Source organism: Vicugna pacos, chromosome 10, assembly GCF_048564905.1.
Source record: "Vicugna pacos chromosome 10, VicPac4, whole genome shotgun sequence".
NCBI classification, from domain to species: domain Eukaryota; kingdom Metazoa; phylum Chordata; class Mammalia; order Artiodactyla; family Camelidae; genus Vicugna; species Vicugna pacos.
This window is the reverse complement of record NC_132996.1, coordinates 74,981,394-75,006,572: the sequence shown is the minus strand read 5'-3', so window position 1 is coordinate 75,006,572 and position 25,179 is coordinate 74,981,394. Positions and strand designations below refer to the sequence as shown.

Genomic DNA, 25,179 nt, shown 5'->3' with positions numbered 1-25,179 from the left:
CTCCTCTCTCAAGGCTCGGAAGACTCCGAAGAAGACGGTGATGACGTGGACACGTTCATGACCGTCACGGACACTCAGGGGAAGCTGGAAGCCGACTGTGCGTTTAATTCTGATGATGATTCCGAGAGCTGCCCGATTTGCCTCAACACTTTCAGGGACCAGGCTGTGGGGACACCTGAGAACTGCACCCATTACTTCTGCCTCGACTGCATCGTGGAGTGGTCCAAGGTGAGCAGGTGGCTTCTCTCCAGGGTCTCCCTCCCTCTGGGATGGCCTCTGTGGCCCAGCCTGTGGGCACCTCTTGCTGGACTGCCCAGCAGCAGAAGTTGGAGCCAGGGGGTGGGGTCCCGGCTCGGTCTTTGCTCCGTTTCACGCTCTGGCTCTCAGGCTTGTTGGTGAAGCTGGCTGAGGGGCCGTGTGCTCGTGGAGCAGGGTGAGGAGGTGCTCCCTTGGGGACCTGGCTGCAGAAGTCCTGAGCGACCTAGGGTCAGCCTGCCCTGGCAGAGTCGGCCCTGGTGCTCATGTGCCAAGGTGTCATCTGTTGACACGGGGACCTGAGTCCTGCAACCAATAAAACGTGAGGGGGACTCCCCAGCCAGCCGCCAGCACAGCTGTGTCCACCAGCCGCTGGCCTCTCTCTCCAGGCATTTCTCTGCCCCCTTGCTTCTCGGTCCTGGTCTGTGGTGGTGGAGCCACAGCCTTGGTTAGTTCAGGCTTAGACGTCTTGGGTTTTTGTTTTTGGTTTTGTTTGTTTGTTTGTTTGTTTGGCAAGTAAAGTGTTCCTTTAAATTGAGCAATAGGACAGGGTGTTTGCTGTTAATCTTCTAGTCAATATCGTATTGGAATAATCGGAGAAGATAAAGGCTTAAACATTTGATTGGAAAAGGTGTTATTTGCACGTAATGATTTTAGCAGCGTAGGTGTTTTCTGAATGAACTGTTGGAATGGTAAGTTTAGCGAGATTGCTGGATGCGAGTTTAACAAACATTAAAAATTACAGTGCGCTTAGAAATAAGACGTAAAAAGATACACAAGACGTTTAAAGAGCTTTTCTTAAATGCCTGAGACCGAATGAAGAAACACCACTTTCTGGAGGGAGTCTTATTCCGGAGATAGCAGTGGCCAGGCAAGTCCAGCAAAACCCTCCCTGGGATGTTCGGGGCACTTGGTGGCTTGTGAGGGTCACACCAAGCTAATTGGGAACAAGGGAACAAGGGAGAGGCCCCTTACTGGATGGTCAAAGTTTCATACGATAGTGAATGCGCTGGAGTCGGTCTCAGAATGGGAGCTAGACCCTAGGCATGTGGCGGAGAGCCTGATGGGGATGGGCGTGCACAGCGGATGGCGGGGACAGGCTGCTCTCTGAGTGTGTGAGCCAGGTCAGGGGGCCCAGCCCACGCCCCACACAGTCCCTGTGGACTCAAGGTGGGACGTCAGCTGCACTCTTGAGACCTTCAGAAGGAAAGGCAGGTGGCCCTGTCGGAGGATGGGCAGCAGCTGTCACGGTGCATGCACCAAGAAAAGACTTGAGTGGAGAGCGCCCGACCCTGCCTCCTTGGCACCACCACGAGTGGCCCTTCCTGGCTGCTGGGAGGCTCAGAAGAAAGGCGAGTGCCTGTGCGTGGGGGTGGGAGCCCCGACTTCTCCAAGGGTGGGGATGTGCTATGTCCAGCCCTGAGGCTGTTGTGCTGTTCCCCTGTGAGCTGGCGGAGTGAGCCTGGAGGACAGGCCCGCGTGCACACAGCATTCCTTGTGCCTCCCAGACCAGAATGCGTGCACAGGTTCCCCGGGACCTGCCTGGCTGCCAGGAGCAGGTGCAGCCCAGCCCTGCCTAGGCCTTCAGTAAATACTGATTTGTAGTATGAAAGGAATTTTTGACTTTTAAGTGAATTCTTTGTTTTGAGACAATATTAATAATGGAAGTGATTCTGTAAGATTCTGATACGATTTTTATTTCTTACAGAATGCCAACTCCTGTCCAGTTGATCGAACTACATTTAGAAGTATTTGTATTCGAGCTCAGTTTGGCGGTAAAATTTTGAAGAAGGTGAGTGTAGGTGCTGCAGTGGCACCCCGCACCCCCCACCCCTACCCCCGAGTACCACCCTGGCCCTGTCTTGTGAGAAAACATGCTTGCAGACAGCGATTGGCTTTCCTGAAGCTAGTGAGCACTGGCTTTTTAGAAACCCACTGAGATGCCATTTGCAGCTTCCTCTCCACTCCTGCTCGCCTTACTGCGCTCAGAGCTGCTTCCCTCTTGAGCCGCAGCAGGAGGTGTTGTCAGGGTGGGGCTGGGCCTGGGAGAGGAGACCAGCTCCCCAGGGCCAGATTTCTGAGGGTTCGCGGCAGAAATAGGAAGGCCGGGGAGGAGAAGGAAGGGGCCTGGTTCTTAATGAGAGAAGAGGCCTGCATACATCTGCTCTCGGTGAGGAGTGTGCTGGACACTCTCAGATGCACCTCACATCTCGCTGCGTCTTGTAGCCATAGTGGCTTTGGGCCCTGGCTCCTGGTGTGCAGACCTCTCCTGAGACTGGTGTCCTCCTAGCCATGCTCCAGGTCTATGCTGGTGACAGCAGCTTTGGTCTTGCTGACTTGGGCCTCCGGCTGCCTGTCCCAGCTGCCTCTGCTCTCCTGCCCGGAGGCCTCTGTGGTGTGCGGCCGCGTCCAATAGGCAGGCCGTGTCTACTCAGGCACCCGCTGGTGAAGCGTGTGACCCTGAACGCTTCTCCTCCACCAAGAGGCCACTCACACACAAGCTCCTCCAGCTGGAGAGCTGCGTGGTTCCGAGTCCAGCAGAGTCCAGGAGGCCAAGGAGGTCCTGAGTGTCCGCCTGGCGATAGGACAGAGGCAGAGAGTGTCACCTGCCATGAGCTTAGCGGAGGAAGTGCGGAGTGGAGGCCGTGGGCCTCAAGTGGGCTTGGGGGTGGCCCAGGCTCGGGGGGGCACATGGTGGCGAGCGTAATGGAGCTGGTTCAGGTCCCCAACACCCCTGCGAGGTGGGCTCTTTGCTTGGCGTGACAGTCACAGCTGTAGCACCTTCAGCGTCGTTCTTAAGGAGCTGCATGTTTGTGTCTCGGCCAGGTTATGTGACAGTTGCTGTCTTAACGCTGCTCCCTGTCCCCCGCCCGCCTGGTCTGTCTGGCGCTGCCAGTGCTCGGTGTCAACGCTGGGACCCTTCTATGGGTTGTGCTTTGTTTTCTGTTGGATCCCTTTTTTTCTCAGGGCTGAGCTCCTGCGACAGTTAGAAAACGCAGTGATCACTATGTGTGTGTCGGTCCACACCTCTGGGCCCAGAGCCCATGCAGCTCTTGACCTGCTCTGGGTCAGCTGTAAGTGGTGATCTGAGCGACTCTGGGACTTGGGTCCCATGGCCCTGTGGTCAGCAGTGTGGTTCTGGTTCAGATTCCAGTGGAGAATGCCGGAGCTGGGGAGGACGAGGAGGAAGACCCGACCTTCTGTGAGGTGTGCGGACGGAGTGACCGGGAGGACCGCCTGCTCCTGTGTGACGGCTGTGACGCCGGGTAAGCCTGCGGCCCATGTCCCGTCAGCTCGCGAGTTCCTGAGCCAGCCTCCGAGGCCCCATCCTTAAAGCAGCCTGCTCCAGGGTGTCCCGGGGCTGCACCACTGTGCTCAGTGACACGAAGTCCCCCAGAGGGGACAGCGGGGCCCTGGCACCCAGTGGTGTGCCCGTCGGTCCTCCGCACAGTGGCCCCCGTATGCTGCTTTGATTACTGCCACCTGTTCCCTCCCCGTCCCCAGATAATACCCTGAGATCACCTACAAAGATGCAAATAATACCTCAAGTAAGAAAGAAAAGGGGGCACATGAGAAGGGGCTGTGTGGGCGGGACCATGGGGGAACCACCCTTTCTTCGAGACCAGGGCACCAGGTGAAGCTTCCAGCCAGTGACACCCATGCTTCCTGGGCCCTGGCGGCTGAGAAACTTTCACTCTCATCTCTCGACACTGGTCGCGGTCCCTGCTTCTAGTCAGACCCTCTCCTTGCCCTGGAGGTGGGGCACCTGTGGAGTGCTTGCATGTCCCAGTGTGGATGGTCAGCCCCACCAGGGCCCCGCAACCTCCCCGCTCCCCTCCACCTCTCTCAACCTCCCCACACCTCCCGGCACCTCCCCACAACCCTGTACTACCTTGCACCCGCACGTTCAGTCTCTGGCTCACATTCGTCTTCCTGTGGCAGCAGGCCAACCTCCCCAGGGTCTTGGCAGCATCTCCCACCTTCCTCCCCAGCTCCACCCCTGGGCTCACACCCCTGGTCTTCCTCCTTCCTCCGGAGTCTCAGATGGTACCCACCCTTTGTGACAATTTCCTGAATGCTTGACCTCAGTGATCTTGCCTCTCGCGACTCCCAGAAGGTGGCCGTGTCTGAGTGGTGGTCCACAGCACGTTGTCACCCTAGGTCTGGACGGCAGAAATGGTGCCTTGGGTGTCCCGCAGGCTGTGCAGGTGCTGCACTGCTCTGGCATCTCACTCCGCGCCCGGGTGGGGACACAGGGCTCCTGCATGGCTGCACCCCAAGCTCTGCTCCCACACGAATGCACCTTTTTTCCTGGAGCTGCGACAGCTCGGGGCCTGTGAAGGAAGGGCTGAGAATAGCTGGACGCTGCCCGAGAGGCCACACATGGTGAGAAAGTGAGACCAGGCCCTGGCTGCCGCACCCTTCACCTGGCTGGCCCCCGCCACCGGCCTGCCTGCTCTGCCCGGCTTACCCATGCTGGACAATGAGCCCAGTGCCTGGTGGCCACGTGGACGAGGCTGATGGAACTTCCGCTCACAAAGCGCTGCTCTCCCCAAGCTTCTGAATGGAGCCCACGGTGGTTCTTTTTATTTTTTAAGTAGGTTTTATTTTTTTAGAGCAATTTTAGGTTCATAGCAAAATTGAGTGGAACAGAACGTGGTTTTTTTTTTTTTAATTGAGGTCCAGTTGGTTTACAATTCTACTTTCAGGTGTGCAACACAGGGATTCAAACTTCTTATGGGTCATACTCCACTGAACGTTACAAACTGTCAGCTCCATTTCCCTCTGCTGCACAGCACACCCGTGTGTCTTTTTTTATACAGAGTACTTTGTAAATCTTTATCCCCCACCCTGGCCCCTCCCCCGCCGAGCTGGTAACCACTGGTTTCTTTTCTGTCAGTGAGTCTGTGGGTGTTTTTTTCATACCTTCCGTTTGTTTTATTTTTTTAGATTCTGCATGTAAGTGATAACGTAAAGTATTTGTTTTTCTTTTCTGACATTTCATTTAGCATAATACCTTCCAGGCCCATCCATGTTTTTGGAAATGGCAGAATTTCATTTTTTTTTATGGCTGAGTAGTAGTCATCTGTGTGTATGTGTGTGTGTGTGTAAAATCACATCTTTATCCACTTGATCAACTTGTCTGTTGATGGGCACTTTGTGTTGCTTCCATATCTTGGTAATTGTAAGTCATGCTGCTGTGAACATTTGAGGTACACGTGCCTTTTCAAATTAGTGTTTCAATTTCTTTGGTTAAATACCCAGAAGTGGACTTGCTGGATTATGTGGCAGCTCTGTTCTTAATTTTTTGAGAACTCCCCCTGCCATTTTCCACAGCGGCCGCACCAGCTTACATTCCCAGTGCCAGATCCCCTCCCTCGCTTGTTGGTTGTCTGTTTTATATACATTAACCCCAAACTCCTAACTTATCCCTCCACCCCTTTCTCCTTTGGTAACCATAAGTTTGTTTTCTATGTCTGAGAGACTATTTCTGTTTTGTAAATGAGTTCATTTGTACCATTTTTTTTAAGATTTCATATATAAGTAATATGTAATATTATTAGTCTTTCAGTGTCTGACTTACTTCACTTAGTATGATAATCTCTGGGTCCCCTCCATGTTGCTGCAAATGGCATTATTTTATTCTTTTTTTGTGGCTGAGTAGTATTCTACTATATAAATATACCACATCTTTTTTATCCAGTCATCAGTCGTGGACATTTAGGTTGCCTCCATGTATTGGCTATTGTAAATAGTGCTGCTGTGAACATTGGGGTGCAGGTGTCTTTTCAAATTAGAGTTCCCTCCAGGTATATACCTAGGAGTGGGATTGCTGGCTCCTGTGATAAGTCTATTTCTAGTCTTTTGAGGAATCACCATACTGTTCTCCATAGTGGCTACACCAAACTGCACTCCCACCAACCTCGTAGGAGGATTCCCGTTTCTCCACAGGCTCTCCAGCATTTGTCATTTGTGGACTTTTGAATCATGACCATTCTGACTGGTGTGAGGTGATACCTTATTGCAGTTTTGGTTTGCATTTGTCTTATAATTAGTGACATTGAGCATTTTTTCATGTGCCTGTTGGCCATCTGTATGCCTTCTTTGGAGAAAGATCTGTTTAGGTCTTCTGCCCAGTTTTTGATTGGGTTTTTGTGTTTCGTTTTGTTTTGTTTTTTTGAGTTGTATGAGTTGTTTGTGCATTGTGGAAATTAAGCCCTTGTCAGTCTCATCGTTTGCAAATATTTTCTTCCAGTCTGTAGGTTGTCCCTTTGTTTTATTCATGGTTTCCCTTTGTTGTGCAAAAGCTTTTAAGTTTAATTAAGTCCCATTTGTTCATTTTTTATTTTGTTTTCCTTACTTTAGGAGACGGATCCAGAAAGATAACTGCTGCGATTTATGTCAGTGTTTTGGCCACGTTTTCCTCTAGGAGTTTTATAGTACCCGGTCTTACGTTTAGGTCTGTAACCCATTCTGAGTTTGTTTTCCTATATGGTGTTAGAGAGTGTTCTAGTTTCCTCCTTTTACGTGCAGCTGCCCGGTTTCCCCAGCATCGCTTGTTGAAGAGACTGTCTTTTCTCCCTTGTGCATTCCTGCTGCCTGTCATAGATTGACCACAAGTGCGCGGGTCTGTTTCTGGGCTCTGTTCTGTTTCATTGACCCATTTGTCTGTTTTTGTGCTGGTACCGTGCTGGGGCGGGTGTTTGTTTGTTTGGGGGGTTTTGGGGGTCTTTTGGGCTTTTACCATGGCAGAAGGCGTTTTTGAGTTCCAGATTTTCTAAACGCTTTTAAGAGGCTATTGAAAATGACACACAACAGCTGTATCTCAGACATCAAGGTTCTTAAGCAGGAGCACTGAGGGGATCTGCCTGTGCCGTGTAGGCATCAGCTCGGCACCCAGGTGCCCTTTCGTTTTCCACATGTGCGCACCCAGTTGGTTGTCCAGCTGCTGCTTGGTCAGTACGGTGCGAGCAAGGGCACCTCTCCCTCGGCCTCCAAAGCCCCTTCCTGCCCCACCTCGTACCGCGACCTCAGCAACACCCCGCCCACGTAGTCCTCCTCTGGGCAGGCCCCTCTGGATTACAGGCAGGCCTCATCCTCCGATGGCGCCCCAGGCCAGGGCCCCGGTGGGTCGGCCTAATCGTATCTGGATGTTACGGTGTCGACGGAGTTGACTGTGGAGGTGCTCGGGTTAACTTGGTGAGTGGCTGGTTAGATGTGTAAAGCGGTAGAGTGCTGGGTTGGTTTGCTGCAGTTGGCTGGCTGTCCGGTCAGCTGCCTGCTTGCCCGGCCTGCCTTTTCCTGTCTTTCTCCACAGCTGCTGCCACCGCCTCCCACTCGGTTTCCGGAACAAAGAATCAGTACCATGCTGTTTTGATGACTGTAGCTTTGTGGTGTAATCTGAAGTCAGGGAGCGTGATTTGCCAACTCCATTCTTTTCAAGACCGGTTGATCTGAGCCTACAGTTCTTGATTACATCAATCCTTTACATCAAGATCCATTTGAATTCTAGTAACTTATAACAGTGACCCTTGGGGGTTTTACAACCTCGTTAAAATTCCTTTACTGTAAAGTACATTTATAAATTTAATATGGTATCTTTTCTTTTTGTGTGCTTGAATTCAGTGGAGAAAAGAACTCAAGTACACAAACTCCTGCTGGATCCGGAACCTTAAAACTTGATAAATGCAGTGATCCGTATGCTTTTAGACATCCTCACTGGTACATTCGCAGTTTGCTGAATTTTCATATAGTTGTCTTTCAGTTAAGATCACAAGTCTAAGATCACTCACATAAATGAGTGAGTTTCAAAGCACTCTTGTGGTGCCTGAATACGCTAGATTGTTTCACTGTCACGTGAAACATAGAGTATTTGTGATTTACGTAAAGGTAGTTATTCCTGAGCGAGGCACCTGGGACCTCCCTTGCCACCCGGCTGTGCCGTCCCTGTTGGAAGTGGTCATCTCGGTGCTTGTGTAAGCATGGGGTCCGCCCTGGTGGCGGTAGTGCGGCTCTCCCTTGTCCCATGGCCTCAACCACAGCCAGCCTCCTCTCTGGAGTGACTTGCGGCTGCAGTGGCTAGGCAGTCACCTGTCACACCCGCAGGCCTCTGCTCAAGGCCCTGAAACTTGGTGGCGAGAACAGGGCGGAACCATATTGGATCCTTGGAATGCTCTGTAAGAACCTACCACTCAGTTCTTGGTTTCCTTCCCGAGACCATGTGGGGCGGGGGAACCTTCTCAGGCTGGAATCTACTGGGGCTTCGGGGCCCCACAGTACTCTGTGCCCCAGGGAGGGTGGCCTCCCCACCCGTCCCCCGGGTCTCGTGTGAGTTCCCAGCGTCTGGTTGTGGTGGGCTTCTTGCTGTCAGCCGGTGGCTTCCTGGACCCTCACATGCTTCATTGCTGTGAGTGGCACACAGTCTCGAAGTGGAGTTGGACCTGGGCTCGGGTGTGCGGCACGGGTCAACGTTGGTTCCATCTGGCTCGGCACTGTCTGGGGCCTCAGGGTGAGGTTCGGAGAATTCTGGCTCAGGCAGCCCAGCCCAGCGTGCCTTCCCAAACTGCTACCCTTGAGGACAAGTTAGAAGCAGCTGAAGGGCAGGCGTGGTGGGGCAGCCTTTCCATGCTTGCAGCCAACAAAATGCCCTCCGGCAGCTCCTCAGGCTGGACTGTGGGGCACCAACGCCTGAAACTTGGCAGGGGGCTGGACGGACCAGCTGACAACCTTCGGCCTCAGAGGCCAGCCTCCCCGGGATGTCGGCCCTACCCCTGCGCCCGTCTTCTGCAGACCCCACGCCCAACGAGCCGCTCGGGTCCAGCTGTCCTTCCTCAGCTCCGTCCCTCCAGATAGTATGTCTCCCATGGAGGGGTTGGGGGCCGTTAGGGCCCCTTTGGAGGGCGGAGAGGCCCAGAGGTCTGCAGTGGGCCTGTCCTCCCAGAACGCTGGCGGGCAGGGCTGCGGGCAGGTTAGAAGAGCAGTGTCTCGAGCTCCAAGTGCCTGGACCTCTTAGCCGGCCGGCTCCCCTGTGTCCTCTCGAGTCAGCCCAGGCAGGCCCTTCCCAGCTGCAGATGTGGTGCCTTCTCCTTGTGCCTCCCTCTTCCAAGGACATGGGTCAGGGACCCCTGCCACAACCTCACTGAACCTTAATCGCCCCTCAAAGGTCCCATCTCCAGGTGCTGTCACATGGGGGTAGGGCTCCAACACGTGGGTTTGGGGGACACAGTCCACTGCAGGGTGCGCTGTGGTCCTGGGGCTGGTTGGGACAGTGAGGCTGGGGACACTCTTGTTCCCCTAGGTACCACATGGAATGTCTGGACCCCCCTCTCCAGGAGGTGCCAGTGAACGAGTGGTTCTGTCCAGAATGTGCTGTCCTCGGAGCTGCCCCTGCCGCTGGTAATGCTCTGGCCCTGCCCGCGGGGGCGGCGCCCATCCATGGGGAGAGCGTATGGGGCTTGACAGCAGGGCGGCTCCCTGCTGCACTCCTGGCCGGGCCGGGGGGCACAGCTGCTTGAGGCTGGACTGGGGTTGGTTGACTGGGGCTTCAGGGTCTGGAGGCCCCGGGCTCCAGGGAGGTGCCCCCGCATCCTGGTACTCAGCGCTTGGCGGAGTGCACGTCAGCCTGGGTGTCTCCTTCCAAGATGTGGATCCTGTGAGCGAGGAGGAGGTCTCCCTGCTCTTGGCCGACGTGGTGCCCACTACCAGCCGGCTTCGGCCCCAGGCAGGGAGGACCCGAGCCATCGCCAGGACGCGGCAGAGTGAGAGAGTCCGAGCCACCGTGAACCGGAACCGGATCTCCACGGCCCGGGGGGTCCAGGTGGGTGCTCACACTCTCAGCAGCGGGACACTGTCGGCAGTGTGGGGTCTGTGTCTGTAGGCCCTGCGTCTGGCCCACATGCAGAGAACAAAGCCCCGCAGGCCTGAGGCAGCAGGAGCGGAGAGCTTGCCCCAAGGGTACCGGGCTGGGCCAGTGGCTGGGGGCCCAGTCCGCAGGTGCGCCGTGAAAGCTGCCCGGGAGGCTTGGGCCCCAGGACCCGGTCACAGACGCCACACCCATCACACGGGTTCTCAGGGCAGACGCCTGCAGTCCTCCTGACTTCCTGTCCCCGAGACCCAGCCACACCCCTCGTCCCTGCCGCTCCCGCTGGCTCTGCGCCTCCACTGTCAGCTCCTTGAGGTGCACCCGGCCCTCTCTGTCGCCCATTCTTGCCTGACCTGCACCTTGGGAAGCCTCCCAAGACCCCACTTCCCTCCGGGCCCCTGGAAGCCCCCAGCAATCTGTCTGTTTTCTGCTGCCGCCGGCTAAGGGTATCCAGCTTCTGGGGCAACCAGGGGCTCCCTCAATGACCAGCACCTCCCTCTGCCGTATAGCACGTCCCAAGGTACCTCATGTCTTCCCTGCTGGATGAGACCATCGAAGCCGTGGCCGCTGGCCTGAGCACTGCTGTGTACCAGCGCCCCACAACGCCACGAGCCCCTGCCCGCCGGAGGAGGAAAGCAGGTACACGGGGTGGGGGCTTGGCTGCGGGCAGCTCCCCGGAGGCCAGCATGGTCACTTCTGTCTCTGCACCTGGTTTTCCAGGGTAGCCAGACCTCCACAGGGCAGCCCTTCCAGCCGCTGGTTCCTCCTCTGAACACCCCGTGGGCAGTGCTGTTTGTTCAGCCACAGCCTCTGCACGTGCGTCGAGTCACAGCCTCGCGTAGCTGGACAGGAGGGTCCCAGAGGGCTTGGTGGGGAAGTGGCGCTGTCACTTCTCTGAGTCTGGTGGCTCACAGTGAAGCCCTGTGCCTGGGCTTTCCAGGGTGGGAACAGCTGGAATGGTCAGTTCAGTGTCCTGTGTTGTTTTGGTGCCGTTGGAGTTTCTAGTTCTCTCTGTGTTAGCTTTGGTCCCGGTAGGTTTTGTCTTTCTCTAGTAGTGTGGTCCCTCCCGGGGAGAGGCTTTTAGCCCTCGTAACCCCGCTGATGACCTCTAGCTCTGCTCCGCCGTTGTTGGTTGGTTGGCGTTCAGCTCCAGAGAAGAGCTTTCCTCTCCCCTTGGATTGTCTGTTTAAGGCGGCAGACTTAGTGGATCCCTGTTTCAGTCCGTGGGTTACACTCTGGGCTTTTCTGAAAACTGACTTGTTGAGATGGCACTGGTGCCCGCGGCCCTCCTGGTGGCTTGCTGTCCCTGTAGCGTCAGGAGCTAGTTTTTGTCTGTCTTCGAACTTGGCTCTTACGAGGTTCTGCGTGTGTGCTCTCGTTTGTGTCTCAGCAGTGACTTTGGCGTCTGTGCTTGATTTCAGTGTATCGCTGAGGAAGATGCCTGTTGCAGGAACACACCTCGGTGTATCCGTTTACCCATGAGAGGGGTTTGGGTTCCTCTGTGTAGAGGTGCTGCGAACGGTCTTGTGGCTGCTCTTCCCTGCAGGCGGACGTTTCGTTTCTCGTGGCCGCAGAGCAGCAAGGACTGGCTGCACCATCAGTAGACGTGTGTCTGAGGTCTACTAGACAGACCACGTCATGCCCCGGTAGCACAATGAGAGTTGTGGGGCCTCGTCCTTGCCACGCTGGGGTGTGCGGGGTGCCTCATGAAAGTCTCCAGGAGTGTGCGGACCTGTCTTCCTGTGCCTCGTGTGTCCTCCTGTGGACTCAGGCCCTTCCAGTGGGCCCTTGTCCTCTCAGTGGGGGCTGGAATTCAGAGGCTAGACCTGAGGTCTGTTGAAGGTTGGTCCGTGTTTCTGGCCCTTTCAGTGCACAGAGCTGGAAACTGCATCCTAAGATCATACTGATGCTCGACTTGAAATTCAGGATGGTAGAGGTTGTCTCCTCATGTCTTAGGCCTGAGTCTCCTTTTTTCAGGTCAAGAAGCATGCTTCTCAGTCCAGACAGCACCTAGGCTGTGCAGAGAGCCATCTCAGAATAAGAGTCTGAAGGCGCTGCGGCTCCTGGGGGAGACAGGGTCGGCTCTCCCTTTGTCCGAGCGGCTCGCGGTGGACACTCCGGGGTCTGGTTATTGTGTGTCCTCTGCTGTGGATTTCTTAAGCTGCTTACAGCCGTGTGTCAGGCCTGTGACGCACAGGGAGAAAGGAGCAGTGCCCATGTAGCCGTCTTGTCGCTGGCCCGGTGACTCCCGGCCAGCGTTGGCTCGTCCATCTGCCTCCGCCACCTCCTGTGTTATTAGGAAGCCGATCCTCATTTTACCTACAAGTGTTTCGCAGTGTATTTCTGAAAGAGGGAGTCTTCCTTTTAAGTTCATCGCAATCCCATCGTTAACACCTGAGAAACAAGCAGAAATTCCATAACACTGTGAAATGGCCGGTCAGGTTCAAAAGTTCTAATTGTGTCATAAATGTGATGGAATTTTTAAAAGTAGCTTATTTGAATCCAGAGCCAGACGAGATCTGTGTTGCCCTGGTGGCTGCCTATCCAGTGTCTCTGGGTCCTCTTGATTGTGGGAAATCGGGTCTTCTGTCCAGCGCTTCCCTCCTGGGCAGTTCTTGCCCGCACACTAGCAGACAGCAGCACCCCTTGCCTGTCACAGCCGGGTGGTTAGAGCTTCAAGGCTCACTCAGGCGCAGGTGGGGGTTTTGTTTGCTTACAAGTTGCTGGCCAGTGTTGGGGGTCCTCCAGCAGGCAGTTCCTCCGGGCTCCCTGTTCGCAATCAGGCAGCCATGGGGCTTGGGGCTCAGCTCCATGAACTCACTGGGAAGAGAAGGAGAGGCTTCCCTCCTGTACCGGCTGCTTCCAGGAGTGGGGTTTTTATGGACAGCACGAGTTAACTAGCACCTTCGTCTGTTTCCTGCGCTTCCCAGTTCTCGAAACCTCCAGCCTGCTCAGAGTGCCCCTCAGGGGAGATCAGGTAGGGCTTGTGGCTTCATCTTGCACCTGTGGCTGAGACCTGTTGGGTGTGCATTTCATAGCACACATCAGGAGGGCCGGTCTCTCTTCCTTGGAACCCCTCTTCTGTGCCAAGGCTCCTGAGGGCCCCAGGGGCGTCGGGGCATCCTAAAATTAGGGAGCCACGTGGCTGACGAGGCTCATCCCCAGTAAGCCTCGAGCACCTCAAGGTGGCTGAGGAGGACAGGGCGCTGGTGGTTTTGCAGTTGAACCTTCAGGATCTGTTTTACTAGAAATGTACCGTGAAGTCACTCGTTTCCAGGCCTCTGGGAGATCTCTCCTCTGCGGTGAGACCACCAAGTAGATACAGAGCTGGGGTCCCTTATTTCCTTTTACTCTTGATTCTCAGGGTTTGTGTTTTCTAATTTAATTTTGTTTCATAATTATGTAGAATACCTACGGGTTCTAACAGTCAGGTTTACAAATCAGAGTAGGCTCGGGACTCTGTTCTCGCTCTGCACTGCCTTCTCCCCTCCCTCCTCTGTGGGTTTATTTTCCATGTAAAGACCCCAGGCCACACCTGAGACTAACATGATACTGTCTGTCAGCTGTTCTTCAATTTAAAAATTGTGACCAAATTAAAATGAGAAGATAATCACACCCAAAACTGGGATGGATAGTTATTGTAGGCTGGGTCCTGGGGGGAGGGGGGCACGCAGGGATGGGGCAGGGGTCCGTGCACACAGTGACGCGTGTGCTCGCAATGTGCTCCTTGTAGGAAGACGGAAGAAAGCGTCGGGAAGAAGGAAGACCCAGCCCAGGTCATCTGTGAAGAGCAAGAACTCAGGGACGAGGTTGAAGAAACGCCAGGGTCGTGGGAAGAAGAGAAAAGGGAAAAAGATAAAGGTAGCATTTGATGGGGGTTCACACCTGGCAAACTTTAAATCCTTTGTGTAGGTACATAGTAAGGGTCACAGAAATAGCCTCTTCTCTGTATTTACTTAGAGATTGCCAGATAAAAACACGTTTCTGCCGTGTGGGTTGGAGATGGGACTGACAGGACATGTCCAGGACCGCAGGGAGCCAGCCGTCCTGAGGGACTAGGTGCCGTTCCTGGGACCGCAGGGGTATGCAGAGGGGCCACCCCTCGTCAGGGCTCCAGACTCATTGTTCCCTGCCAGGGGCGGGGCGGGGGGCCAGATATGAGCTGGGGAGGGGGAGTTGAGAGAGGCCAGCAGCAGAAGTCCTCCGGCAGGGCCTATGTCCTGGTGTGAGCAGCAGGGTCCAGGCTGTGTCTGGTGAGGTGGCTCGAGTGCGACGTGCGTGGACACTGTCCCCTTCAGGCCATTCCCGCCCTCAGATTGGCCTGCTGGCGAGTCTTCAGGGCCCCTCCCCCATGCACATGGCGGCCTGTGTGACATGGGCTTTTCTGAAGTACTTTTCCTCGACCCTGCTCTTGGACTGGCTCTTTCAAACATTTTAACACGACAGACTGGTAGAGCTGGGTTCGCGCTGTCGTCCCCGTGTCTGCCGTGTCTTTATGCGAGTTCACACTGGAGCTCGCTCCGCTGCCCAGTCGGCGTCGGCTCATGTGTACTTGTGTGAGAGCACATTTCAGCTTTAAGTGGAGTGCGTGGACGTCTGGTCAGCCTGTTCGTTCAGATGGCCATCCCCGCCGTCTCCCTGCCGCTGGGCCTGAGCCCGGCCTGGTTGTGTTCCCACAGTCACCAGAAGGACGGGGTGTTTTCCTCTTTGTGATTTTCTCTCAGAGTCGAGACCAGAGGTGACAGCCCTGCAGTCGTGCGAGGTGTGGGACTCTGTTGGGGAGAGGCCCGTCCATGCAGCCCTTGGGCTGATCAGTGGTTGAAATCTGGACCCGTAGACTCCAGCCTGGTTGACCAGTGTCTCTTTCTCTGTCCTATGAGTTCAGTGTGAAGCCACAGCTCGTACCCGCCTCGCGCGGACACTGGGCCTCCGGAGGCCAGCCCATGGAGCCTGCGTCCCCTCGGTGTACAAGCCCGCGGACCCCTCTCTGGGGCTGATGCGTGCGGACATCGGGGTAGCCTCTCTCTCCCTGTTCGGAGACCCCTATGAGCTGGACCCCTTTGACAGGTGACTGTGGCGGGTGGGGCTCGGGGGGGCCTCACTTCTTTCTGGGGGTCGTGCACACCCGCAGAATGCGTGTTTGTGGAATTTCTGCCTTAGTCGTTCCCAGACTCCGTTAGGTGGTGACTAGGAAGGACGTTGTGCCTTCTTGTCCCCTAATTTGGAGAAGGGTCTGCCCCCACCCCATCCCTGCTCAGAGGTTCGGGCCACCCCAACACAGAGCCGCCGCGGGGTCCTGGTTCAGTGTGTTGCCTCTTGAGTGCTGCCACGCGGGACCGTGCTTAGCCCACCCTGCCAGGTGCTGTGGAGAGGGCTGGGGTGTCTCCCTGGGCCTCGGGGTGCAGGCTCACCCATTCCCTTTGGCCTCTGTCCTCCGTCCAGCAGTGAAGAGGTGCCTGCAACCCCTGCTTCCCCTCTGAGTGCCAAGAGGAGGGTTCTGTCCCAGTCAGCCCTGCGCTCTCACCAGCCTGTGGCCAGGCCTGTCTCCATGGGGCTCTCCAGGTGTGTCTTGTGGGGACAGGATGGCCGGGGGTGGCGGTGCCAAGGTAGGGCCACTGGCCAATGAGGACCAGCTGGTCTCCGTATTGGTAACCTTTGTGGCCTCTTCCGTGGCTCCTGGATGAGGAGGTGCTGCAACCCGTCCCTAGCCAAGGGCACGGGGATGAAGGGGAGGCCGTGGCCCCCGGAGGCTGCCTCCACATCCCACCTCTGCCTCAGAGCCCACCAGCAGGGCTGGTAGGGAGTCAAGCTTCTCTTCTGTTTAATCCTCAAAAAAGGAACCAGCAAAACCAGTAGAGCTGTTGCTCACCAGCTTCTGCTGGGAAAGCATCACATCATCTACCCCAGACGCCCTTCTGCCCTTTCGTCAGAGCTGCTGGCCGGGGCCCCTTGCCTGCTGCCAGGCTGGGTCTGGGGTGCAGAGGCGCTGACGGCAGGGCCTGCCCCGGATCTGCCCTGCAGGAGGAGCGCCCCTGCCCCGGTGCCCCAGCCAGAAGTCCACGAGGACGCCGTGCCTGACCTGCTGGGCAGCATCCTGTCGGGCCAGAGCCTCCTGATGATGAACGGCGCCGACATCATCATCCACCGGGACGGGTCCCTCAGCGCCAAGAGGGCAGGTGAGGCAGCTCTGCCCACGCCGACCCCCCACCCCGAGTCTGCGACCCATGGGTTCCGGTTGTGGGCAAGGGCACTGAGCTTCTGAAGATGCGTTTCCGTCACTGTCTGAGTTTCCGAGCTGATGACGTACAGGTGGATGGAGTTTCCCTGCAGCCCGCAGGCCCTCCTGCCGTCACGCAGCTGCCTCGAACCTCATGGCCACGGGAGCCAGCCCTGGGCCTCTGCACAAGTCGGCATTGGCGGGTTTCCTAGCTGTGCAGGCACGGTCAGTGATAGGCCAGGGCGCTGCCCCTTTTCAAGTGTGCATTACAGGCTCAGGCCATTTTTGATCCAAATAGTGTAAAAGTAGCAGATGAAGCAGAAGAGAACAGTGGGCAGCACCACAGGGGCCTCAGGCCCTGCCGGAGGGCAGCCAGGCAGCACTGAGTAGAAGGGATTTAAAGTGCATGGTTTCAGAGAAAGGCACTCTGGCAAAGGTTGAACTTTTAAAGACGTGGATGGGAACTGATGGCTGTTTGGCTTTTTGTCTTTATAGCTCCAGTTTCTTTTCAGAGAAACTCAGTTGGTCCACCTGGAGAGGGAGAAGACACCGGGTCTGGGCCCTGTCTGCAGCCCAGAGTGACTCACTCAGGAAGCAAGCCACAGAGCTTAGGGTCCAGGTGTCCAGGCAGGGCCACCCCAGGCACACCCCCGGCTCCACCTGGCCCTGCCTGTGTTCCTGCACCTGTGTCGGGGGCCCCTGTGAGACTAGAGTCCTTGGTGACCCCTCAGGCGGGCCAGGCCCAGAACTTGTCCAGCGTGAGCAGACCTGGCTTAAAACAGAGTGACAACTCACGATTGAACGGCGACGCCAGGCGCTCTATACCTCTGAGATCAGTGTCGTCGAAGACCTCGGGTGGTCGCTCTGACTCGCCCCCTGGAAGTGTGGTGCCAGCACAGGCCCCGAGACCCACTCCCAGGAGAGCTGACATCGCCAGGCTGCCCAGGATACCAAAGATCAGGAGAGACGAGAGCTGCGGCCGGCGGGAGGACGAGGCCCCCACGGGCGGGCAGCATGTCGACATCCCCAGCTCCTGCATCAGCCGGCTCACGGGCCGGGAGGGCCCTGGGCAGCCCAGCTGCGGTGCCCGGGTGGAGGGCGAGCCCAGCAGCAGGGGCACGCAGGAGCCCAGCACACCTTCTGGGGGTGGCCCCCAGGCCCCCCCTCTGCCTGGCCCCTCCAGGGGGAAGGGTGTCGGCTCGACCTTTGAGAGCTTCAGGATCAATATTCCTGGGAACACAGCCCACTCCAGCAGACTCCCCAGCCCTGGCTTCTGTAACACCTTCCGGCCTGTGGACAGCAAGGCGCAGAGGAGAGAGAGCCCCTCGCCCCTCTTCGCCGTCAGGAAGACGAAGCAGCTCAAGAGCGAGATCTACGATCCCTTCAACCCCACGGGCTCTGACTCCAGCTCCGCCGGCAGCAGCCCCGAGCGCCTGGGCTCCAGCCTCCTGCCCTCTGAGATCACCCGGACCATTTCGGTGGACAGCCCGAGGGCCCCAGCACGGCCGCCCGTGCGTTGCGTCACCTCCTACACAGTGCAGACTGGCTTTGGGAAGGAGCCCCAGCCCCCCCAGGGGCCCTTTGGGCAGCCTGAGCTCCAGGACAAGGAGGAGCCCACTGAGGGCCAAGGCGCTGCCAAACAGGTGCAGGGGGCGTCCCCGCCCGAGCCCTGGGGGGACGAGGACCGGCCACCCTGCAGCTCCTTCTTTGGCTCCGAGGGGCGGAAAGTGACCTGTGTGACTGTGGCGGAGCCGGACGCGCCACCCAGCCCCAACGCCTTGCACACAACCACCCACAGGGTCGTGGAGCTGCGGTCCCCCACCCGCTCCCGCTCCACATCCAGCTCCCGCAGCAGGAAGAAAACCCAGAGGCAGCAGGCCACCAGCAGGGAGCATGGGAGGGCCCGCTCCGGTTCCCGTTCGTCCCACTCTGGGGACAGGAGCTCTCGGTCGGCATCGCCACCAGCGGGTGAGGACCCGGCCAAGAGGCACCGACCCAAGGTCCGGAGCCGGAGGTCTTCCAGTGACCGCTCCAGCAGCCATGAGCGAGCCAAGCGGAAGAAGGCCAAGGACAAGAGCCGAGAGAGGAGGAGGGGCTCCTGGGGCCAAGGCCGGCGCAGGTCCCGCTCTGGCAGCCCCGGCAGCTCCTCCTACGAGCACCGCGAGGGCAGGAGGAAGAAGAGGCGGAGGTCCGGGTCCAGGTCTCGGGGGAGGGAGTGCTCGCCCCCCAGCAGCCTGGAGAGGTCCCGTAGGCCCAGGCACCCCAGGGAAAGGAGGGAGCGGCCCCGAGAGAGGCGTGGCTCCCGGGAGAGGAGGAAGCGCAGGTCCAGGTCACCAAGCCCGGAGCACAGGTCCCGGGAGCACCGGCGGCCTCGTTCCCGTGAGAAGCGCCCACGGCCCCGCCCCCGCTCCCCAGAGAGGAAGCTGGCCCCGAAAGAGGCTTCTCCGGCGCCCCCTGCCCCAGAGGAGCCCAGGCCAGACAGGGAGCACCTGGCCCGGCCCCCGGCCTCAGCAGGAGCAGACGCCTTGCTGGAGGGGGTCGAGGCAGACAAGGGTCCCCCAAAGGCCGCCCCAGTCCCAGAGGCACCAGCCGAGTGTCCACTCGAGGACCTGGATTACGGCGACTCTGTCGAGGCGGGCCACCTCTTTGAGGACTTTTCAAGTGAAGCCATCTTCATGCAGCTTGATGACATGAGCTCTCCACCCTCCCCTGAGAGCACAGACTCCTCCCCAGAGCGAGGCCTCCCGCCCAAGCCTGCTGTGCCTCCAACCAGCCAGCAGCATGAAGCCAGCCTGGCCATGGCCACGGCTGCCATCAGGAGGGAGGTGTCGCTGATCCACAGTGAAGATGCCACACAGCTCCTGCCCCAGACAGAGGGCCCCCAAGAGAAGCACTTGCTCCCACAGGACGTGGCTGAGGCCACCACAGTGCCCAGCACCCTGGGTGGCCAGGCCGTGGGTGGGGCGCCCGTGGTGAAGGAGGAAGGTCCTTCTCAGAACCCCTTGCTACGGGCTAAGGCTCTGGTGAAGAGAGTCACCTGGAACCTCCAGGAGGCAGAGAGCAGTGCCCCAGCCGAGGACAGAGGCCTGCGTGAGTAGGCACTTCCCGGGGTGGGGGGGGTTGGCATGTGAGAACGCACGAGTGACCACCACTGGGTCTTCTCCCTGGGTGGCTCACGGGCCTCCTTCACACAGAGGGATGGCTGCAGCCTGACCAGTGGTCCTTGCTGCTGGGATGCTTTTCTGGAACTTTCTAGCCAGGAAGCAGCATTCTGGCCTGGGGTGGCCACAGAACACTCACCCCTGCTGTTTTGGCCCTCAGGGATGCCGCTCCACAGACCACAGAAGCCCCGGGAAGGGGTCCGGGAAACCGAGGACGTGGGCCCTGTGGCTGCGTTCCAGCAGGCACCTTTCTCTGAGTCGCTTCCCCCTGGTTACGTGCTTCGGGACTCTGGCTTTCCCGATGCCAACCCCTCTCAGGTGGGCACCTAGGCTGGAGGGACGTGGCCTCATGCCCAGGCCATGCTGGCTGGGCCAGGTCGGGGCTGAAGACCTCATAGTGCCACCCCCTTTCTGCCATGGCTCTGACTGGGGAGTAGGGTGGCGAGCGTGGTGCTGAGAGCTCTACAGAGGCTGAGCGGGATTTGTTCTTGCCCAGGTATATGGCCCTAACCTGCCTCCCGCCCTGGCTCTGCCTCTGAGCATCCCGCCCTACGCACCTGTCAGCCAGCCCACAGTCCAGTTCATCCTGCAGGGGAGCCTTCCCCTGGAGGGCTGCGGGGTGGCTCAGAGCCCAGCCCCTGTACCCGCCATCCTGACCACAGCCTCAGAGCCACCTGGCCACGCGGCCGCCACTGCTGCCACCACTGCCAACAACTCTGAGGAGAGGACAGCTGCTCCCAGGCCAGCCTCAGAGAAGGCCAAGAACGAGGAGGTGAGTCCTGCCCCCCTGCCTCCAGGGGCAGGATGGTGGGAAGCCTTATACCTCTGGTCAGAGGGCCCTCTAGGCCTCTGGGTGGGTGTCACATGCATGTTCTCACTCCCAGTACATGAAGAAGCTGCATGTGCAGGAACGGGCTGTGGAGGAGGTGAAGTTGGCTATCAAGCCCTTCTACCAGAAGAGGGAGGTGACAAAGGACGAGTACAAGGACATCCTTCGCAAGGCCGTGCAGAAGGTGGGCTTGGCGGTCACCACCTGGGGGGCCCGAGACCCTGCCTCCTGACACTCTTGGGGGTCCGTGAGCATGGCCAGCCCATCTCCCTGTAGCCGCACCGCATAGGGGCTCATGGGGGCTCACGGCAGTGTCCTCATGACTTGTTAAATAGACCGAGTAACATGAGGTGTGGGAAAGCAACACTCCAAGAGACGACCCGTTCTCCAGCCCAGGGTGGGGTTCTTGGTCATGATGTGCTGGCCCGGCTCTGTGGGACCCTCAGGCTGCCCACTGTCCCTCACGTGGTCCCCAGGGCCCAGTCACTGTGGTCACTGAACATGTGGGGTGTGAAAGGACATCTGTGTAACTGCCCCCCCCCAGATCTGCCATAGCAAGAGCGGGGAGATCAACCCGGTGAAGGTGGGCAACCTGGTGAAGGCCTACGTGGACAAGTACCGGCGCATGCGCAGACACCGGAGGGCCGAGGCCAGCGAGGAGCCGCCTGCCCCGGGCCCCGAGGGCTAAGGCCCACCCAGCGCCGTCCTGGCTGGAGTGGAGGAAGCAGAAAATTCTGGGGACACCCAGAACTCCTGTTTTCAGGGTTCCTGTGATCACACGTGGTCTGAGCACCTGTCCTGCTCACAGTTTAAAACTAGACTTTTTTTTATTTGTACATTATAGATACACACTGTTCCCACTGTGTTCTAATTTATCAAAAATGGATTATCTTTAGAGATGTCTCGATTGGCTCAGTACTTGAAAGGTGAGCTTTGTGACCAAGGAAGGTCCTGGGCCAGAGGTGCGGGGAGGTCTCCTCGACCCCCTCACAGGCAGCCTCCCCCAGGCAGCCATCTGTGCGCCTGGCCCTTGTCCAGGGAGCCCTTGTACCGTCCGTGCTACGCTCTGTAAAGAGTTGCTGAAGCCTACACTCGGCTCCACTGAGGCAGAGTGGTGTTGGCAGATTTCAAAGGCCAGGGACAGCCGCTGGGTTCAGCACAGAGGCCCTTGCCCCCGACGGAGGGGCCCCACTTGCCACCTGGCAGGGAGAGCAGAGTGTCTGTGTCCTGAGGGACACTTGGGATCTTTGCGTAGAGTTTTTTGGCTCTAAAGTGGGGCCTGAGTTTCTTCACTGTGAAAAGAGTGGGGTGTTCCCTCCTTGGGCCCCCAGGAAGTGGGGTGAGCTTGAGTCCACGGTGCCTTTGCTCAGCCCCAGCCCCAAGCCCACCTCTGGTCAGGACACAACGCTGGCTCTTGGGTTTCTACTGGACCCCGAAGGGGCCGGGGTCCGCCCTAGGCGGGCTGCCCCACTCCATCAAGAAGTGCTCCAGGAAGTGCTCTAGGTCGTCGTAGAGGCTGTCAGAGCTGGACAGGCAGAGACCGAGGCTGCCGCTGTCCAGGGAGGACACGCCTTCACGCTGCACGCCCTCCAGGTATGCCCGGCACAGCCACGGCTCCAGCTGTGGGAAGGGCGCTGTCAGGCCCGGTGGGGCTGTGTGCAGCCCCACCCTGGGGACCCTGCACCTCACCTTCACGAGGACCAGGTTCTTCTCCTTGGGCCTCACCACTGACAGGTCCTGGCCAAAGCCCAGGTAGATGGTGTAGTGTGGGGAGCCTCGGCGCCGGCGGGCACGGAACTCCCCCAGCTCTGCAGGACAGGACCGGGTTCTGGTGAGCGGGGGGGGGGGGGGGGGGCAGGCTGGGAGGACCTCAGCCCCAGGGCAGGTGCTTCACTGACCTTGAAAGAAGGTGCCGAAGTCAAAGATGGGTGTGTTGCAGTCTCGGGGCAGCAGGCGGGCTGGGGTGGAGGGGCTGGCAGAGCCCAGGGGCCCACCCACTTCCCAGTAGACCTTGCATTTCCCCTGGCGCCGGGCCCACAGCCAGGGCCCCCGGAGCTCCAGCTGCAGGCCAGGGGCCACGTGCTGCAGCAGCTTCTCTGTGTAGTGCAGCTGCTTCTGGTCGGGCAGCTCAGCAGGGCTGGGGAAGGCCACACGCTGGGGCTCTGCAGCCTCAGCAGCCAGGCTAGGGGAGCCGTATAGGAGCACACAGCCTGGGCGCCCCACCACCTCCTGCAGCACTGTTCGGCCCTTGTACATGATGGTCAAGTCCAGGGCCCCTAGGCTGGGCTCTTTGTGCAGACAGACCTGGGAGCACCTGGGACCAGCCGGGTGCTCACCTGCCATTGGGGTGCAGGCACCAGAGGAGGGTGTGGTGCCAAGCTCCACGTCTGGGAGCTGCCTGGGCTCTGGGGCCAGGGGGGGCCCTGCAGCTGGAGAGAAAGGCCTAAGCTGGCACCTGGTCTCCCAGCTCCTCCCTCTTCCACAGGTCTCTGGCTCCTCTCCCCCATAACCTTGGCCTGGGGCAGTAGCCACAGGCCGGTGGCCACTCCCACTGCTTGGGAGGAGCTCTGGGCCTGACCTGAGGCGGATGAGCTATACTGGCCCACCTGTAGCCCGCACCATCCCTGCTGGGCCTCCCTCTCCCCCAGGCCCTGCCTCCTCTCTCCCCTGCCTGCCTCTCCCCTTGGCACAGAAGTCTGCAGGACAGAGCACCCCCCGCCAACACAGCCCCTTACCAGGAGCCTCTAGGGGGATCGGATCCGCGCCCAATACAGCTTTCAACAGATGGTCCTCCAGGGAGCTCTCCTGCAAAGCCTGGAGCAAGAGGTCCCCAGCATGCTCACCTGGGTTTGCAGTGCAGGGCTCAGGGCTTAGCCAGGCCAGTTCATGCCCTGGCCTCTCACCAGTATCTGCTGCCTGGCATGGCCCAAGAAGCCCATCCTGCAGGGGAAGACAATGCCAGCTTAAATAAGCAGCCCCCTGCCCCAGCAAGAGCTGGCAGCCCTTGCTTGACCCAAGGTCCAGGAGGGCAGAATAGCCTTACCCTTGTGAGTGGGGTATCTTCAAGGGCTTTGTCCTCCCCCTGGTTAACGCCTGGGTCTGAAGAAGAAAGGTTTGGAGAAACATTGGGACCTGACTCTGGAGTGGACACCTGAGTGAACCCCTAGGCAGCTCCTCACAGCTGGAACGTGCACCTCTCCTTCACTAGTCCCAGTAAGCTCATCAGCTTCCTCCCAGTGATCCCCTTAGCAGTCCTCAGCAACTTGGCTCCAGCCTCTCCCACGCTAGTCTCTAAAACCAGAAATCCGATGCAGCACTGCTCCCAGGACAGAGCAAAGTCCCAAGGCCCTCCGAAGCACATTCCACTGCGCCCAGCCCATCCTCCTGCAGCCCCTCCTGGGGCTTTCCTCACCTCTGCACCCCAGCTCAGGGCTGATCATGTACACCTTATGCGGGTCAGTAGGGTCAGCTGAGTTGTCTTGCAACATCACGAAGCGCCCAGTGCTGCGCAGGGCGCAGCGGAAGTTGGTTTTCCAGGAGGCTCGGAGCGCATCCTCGTTGGTTGACCTGGCACCGCTGCTGCAGGGCGGCCACCTGCCGCGGGCCACGGCCCAGGCCTGGGGATTGAGAGGGAGTGGAGGACGTGGCCTGGATCCACGGATCTGGGGCGGCCCTACCCCTACCCCCGGGTCCCCGGCGGGATTGCGGTCCCACCTTAAAGATGCGCGAATCTGCTTCACCCAGGTCCTTTCGCGCGAAGTGCTTCCAGGGCACGCGGAAGCGCGTTCGGGCAGCGTCCAGCCACCGTAGCCCCTCATAGCGGCCGCTGCTGACCTCGGCCAGAAGCCAGTCTCCGAAGAGCACGCGCGGGGCCCCACTGCAGGCAGAGCAGCCGGGTTATCAGGGCGCGCGCAGGCCGCCGAGTGCGTGGGGTCTGCGCCGGGCAGGGCGGGGAGCTCACCTGTCCTGAGCCACGGCCATTGCTCCCTCTGCAGGGGCTGGGCGGGGAGGGGCCGGCGCACCCTCCGCGGCGAGTGTTGTCACGGGCGCAGTCAGCTACTACCGCAGATGAGAAGAAGGTTGCGAGTGTGGCCAGATGTCACCGGTGTTGAGGATCACAGATGGGAATTGAGGGCTGATGGCCACGACGTTGCTCGAGTGTGAGTCCTGACCAAGGCGGTGATAGGTGTGACTGCAGATACGGCGAGCGCGCGCACGAGGCGCCACAGGTGTCGAGCCGGCGGCCGGGTAGGCCCTGCGGGGGCGCGACGGAACTGCCGCAGGAAAACGAAACCTCACGCTGCAGGAAAACAAAACCTAACCCACTGGGCCGCAGGGCTGGCAGACGCCCCTCTCCCTTCCCCTCTCGCCCACCCCGCAGGTCCTCAGCGACCGTGACCCCCGCATCCAGTCCCCCCAATTCTGGATCCGTGCCCCGCCGCCGTCACCCGCGCTGCCTGCCCCCTCCCGGCCACTGCTCCACGGAGCGAACGCGCGGTCCGACGCGGCCGTCACTGCCCCTCTGCTTCCGCGTGAGTCCCGAGTACCTGGCGCAGAAGCGGCTGGAGCGCGAAACCTCGTCTCTCCGAACACGCCAAAGCGCGCGCTTTTATGCTGGCGGGGCCGGGGGCGCGGCCGGGCTCCGCGGAGCTCCAGCTGCAGCAGAGGAAGTCACGTGCTCCGGCGGGCGGGGCGGGGCGGGGCCGCAGGGGGTCCTGGCGGCCCGCCTGCACAGCCGCTGCCGGGTCCAGCCGATGCTCTGCCTCACCCGGCGCGCTGGGGGACTGGGGCTCCCGCAGCCGCCGTGGTGGGACAGGCAGTGCGATAAGCTGGGGCTCCAGGAACGAAACCCGCA

At 58.9% G+C, this 25,179-nt stretch overlaps 2 protein-coding genes across 14 annotated transcripts in view; one reads left to right on the top strand and one right to left on the bottom strand.

Moving 5' to 3' along the window:
* The window catches only part of PHRF1 (PHD and ring finger domains 1), a 27,438-nt gene extending 6,219 nt beyond the window's left edge, over positions 1 to 21,219 (top strand). For 4 of the 10 annotated variants that reach the window (XM_072970622.1, XM_072970617.1, XM_072970625.1 and 1 more), the window contains 16 exons: positions 14 to 228; positions 1,964 to 2,047; positions 3,403 to 3,521; positions 9,554 to 9,651; positions 9,897 to 10,072; positions 10,627 to 10,756; positions 13,851 to 13,978; positions 15,003 to 15,184; positions 15,399 to 15,476; positions 15,560 to 15,679; positions 16,139 to 16,293; positions 16,830 to 19,424; positions 19,656 to 19,813; positions 19,992 to 20,267; positions 20,380 to 20,508; positions 20,869 to 21,219. In XM_072970622.1, the coding sequence (XP_072826723.1) occupies positions 14 to 228; positions 1,964 to 2,047; positions 3,403 to 3,521; positions 9,554 to 9,651; positions 9,897 to 10,072; positions 10,627 to 10,756; positions 13,851 to 13,978; positions 15,003 to 15,184; positions 15,399 to 15,476; positions 15,560 to 15,679; positions 16,139 to 16,293; positions 16,830 to 19,424; positions 19,656 to 19,813; positions 19,992 to 20,267; positions 20,380 to 20,508; positions 20,869 to 21,012 (4,787 nt within the window). In that variant the 3' untranslated portion in view covers positions 21,013 to 21,219. Of the gene's footprint in view, positions 1 to 13; positions 229 to 1,963; positions 2,048 to 3,402; positions 3,522 to 9,553; positions 9,652 to 9,896; positions 10,073 to 10,626; positions 10,757 to 12,574; positions 12,814 to 13,047; positions 13,095 to 13,850; positions 13,979 to 15,002; positions 15,185 to 15,398; positions 15,477 to 15,559; positions 15,680 to 16,138; positions 16,294 to 16,829; positions 19,425 to 19,655; positions 19,814 to 19,991; positions 20,268 to 20,379; positions 20,509 to 20,868 lie in introns of those variants that run through there. The other 6 variants (XM_072970621.1, XM_072970618.1, XM_072970620.1 and 3 more) reach the window with 6 other exon arrangements.
* IRF7 (interferon regulatory factor 7) lies at positions 21,127 to 25,179 on the bottom strand. 4 transcript variants are annotated; one of them, XM_072970628.1, is made up of 9 exons: positions 24,872 to 25,179; positions 24,286 to 24,598; positions 24,039 to 24,201; positions 23,737 to 23,941; positions 23,368 to 23,423; positions 23,060 to 23,264; positions 22,223 to 22,753; positions 22,014 to 22,132; positions 21,127 to 21,944 (listed from the first exon to the last, which is right to left on the bottom strand). In XM_072970628.1, the coding sequence occupies exons 2-9, from the start codon at positions 24,303 to 24,305 to the stop codon at positions 21,747 to 21,749; spliced, it is 1,497 nt and encodes a 498-aa protein (XP_072826729.1). In that variant the 5' UTR covers positions 24,306 to 24,598; positions 24,872 to 25,179; the 3' UTR covers positions 21,127 to 21,746. The 4 variants fall into 4 exon arrangements, with proteins under 4 accessions (XP_072826729.1, XP_072826731.1, XP_072826730.1 ...); XM_072970630.1 differs by lacking the exon at positions 24,872 to 25,179 and adding an exon at positions 24,773 to 24,788; XM_072970629.1 differs by lacking the exon at positions 24,872 to 25,179 and adding an exon at positions 24,699 to 24,716.

Bases quoted from the DNA above. Each gene is read 5' to 3' on its own strand.
- IRF7 (XM_072970628.1), bottom strand. From the start codon at position 24,305: ATGGCCGTGGCTCAGGACAG. The intron at 23,265-23,367 runs GTAAGGCTATTC...CTTCCCCTGCAG, and splicing joins AAGATACCCCACTCACAAGG to GATGGGCTTCTTGGGCCATG. The intron at 22,754-23,059 runs GTAAGGGGCTGT...CTTTCTCTCCAG, and splicing joins GATCCCCCTAGAGGCTCCTG to CTGCAGGGCCCCCCCTGGCC.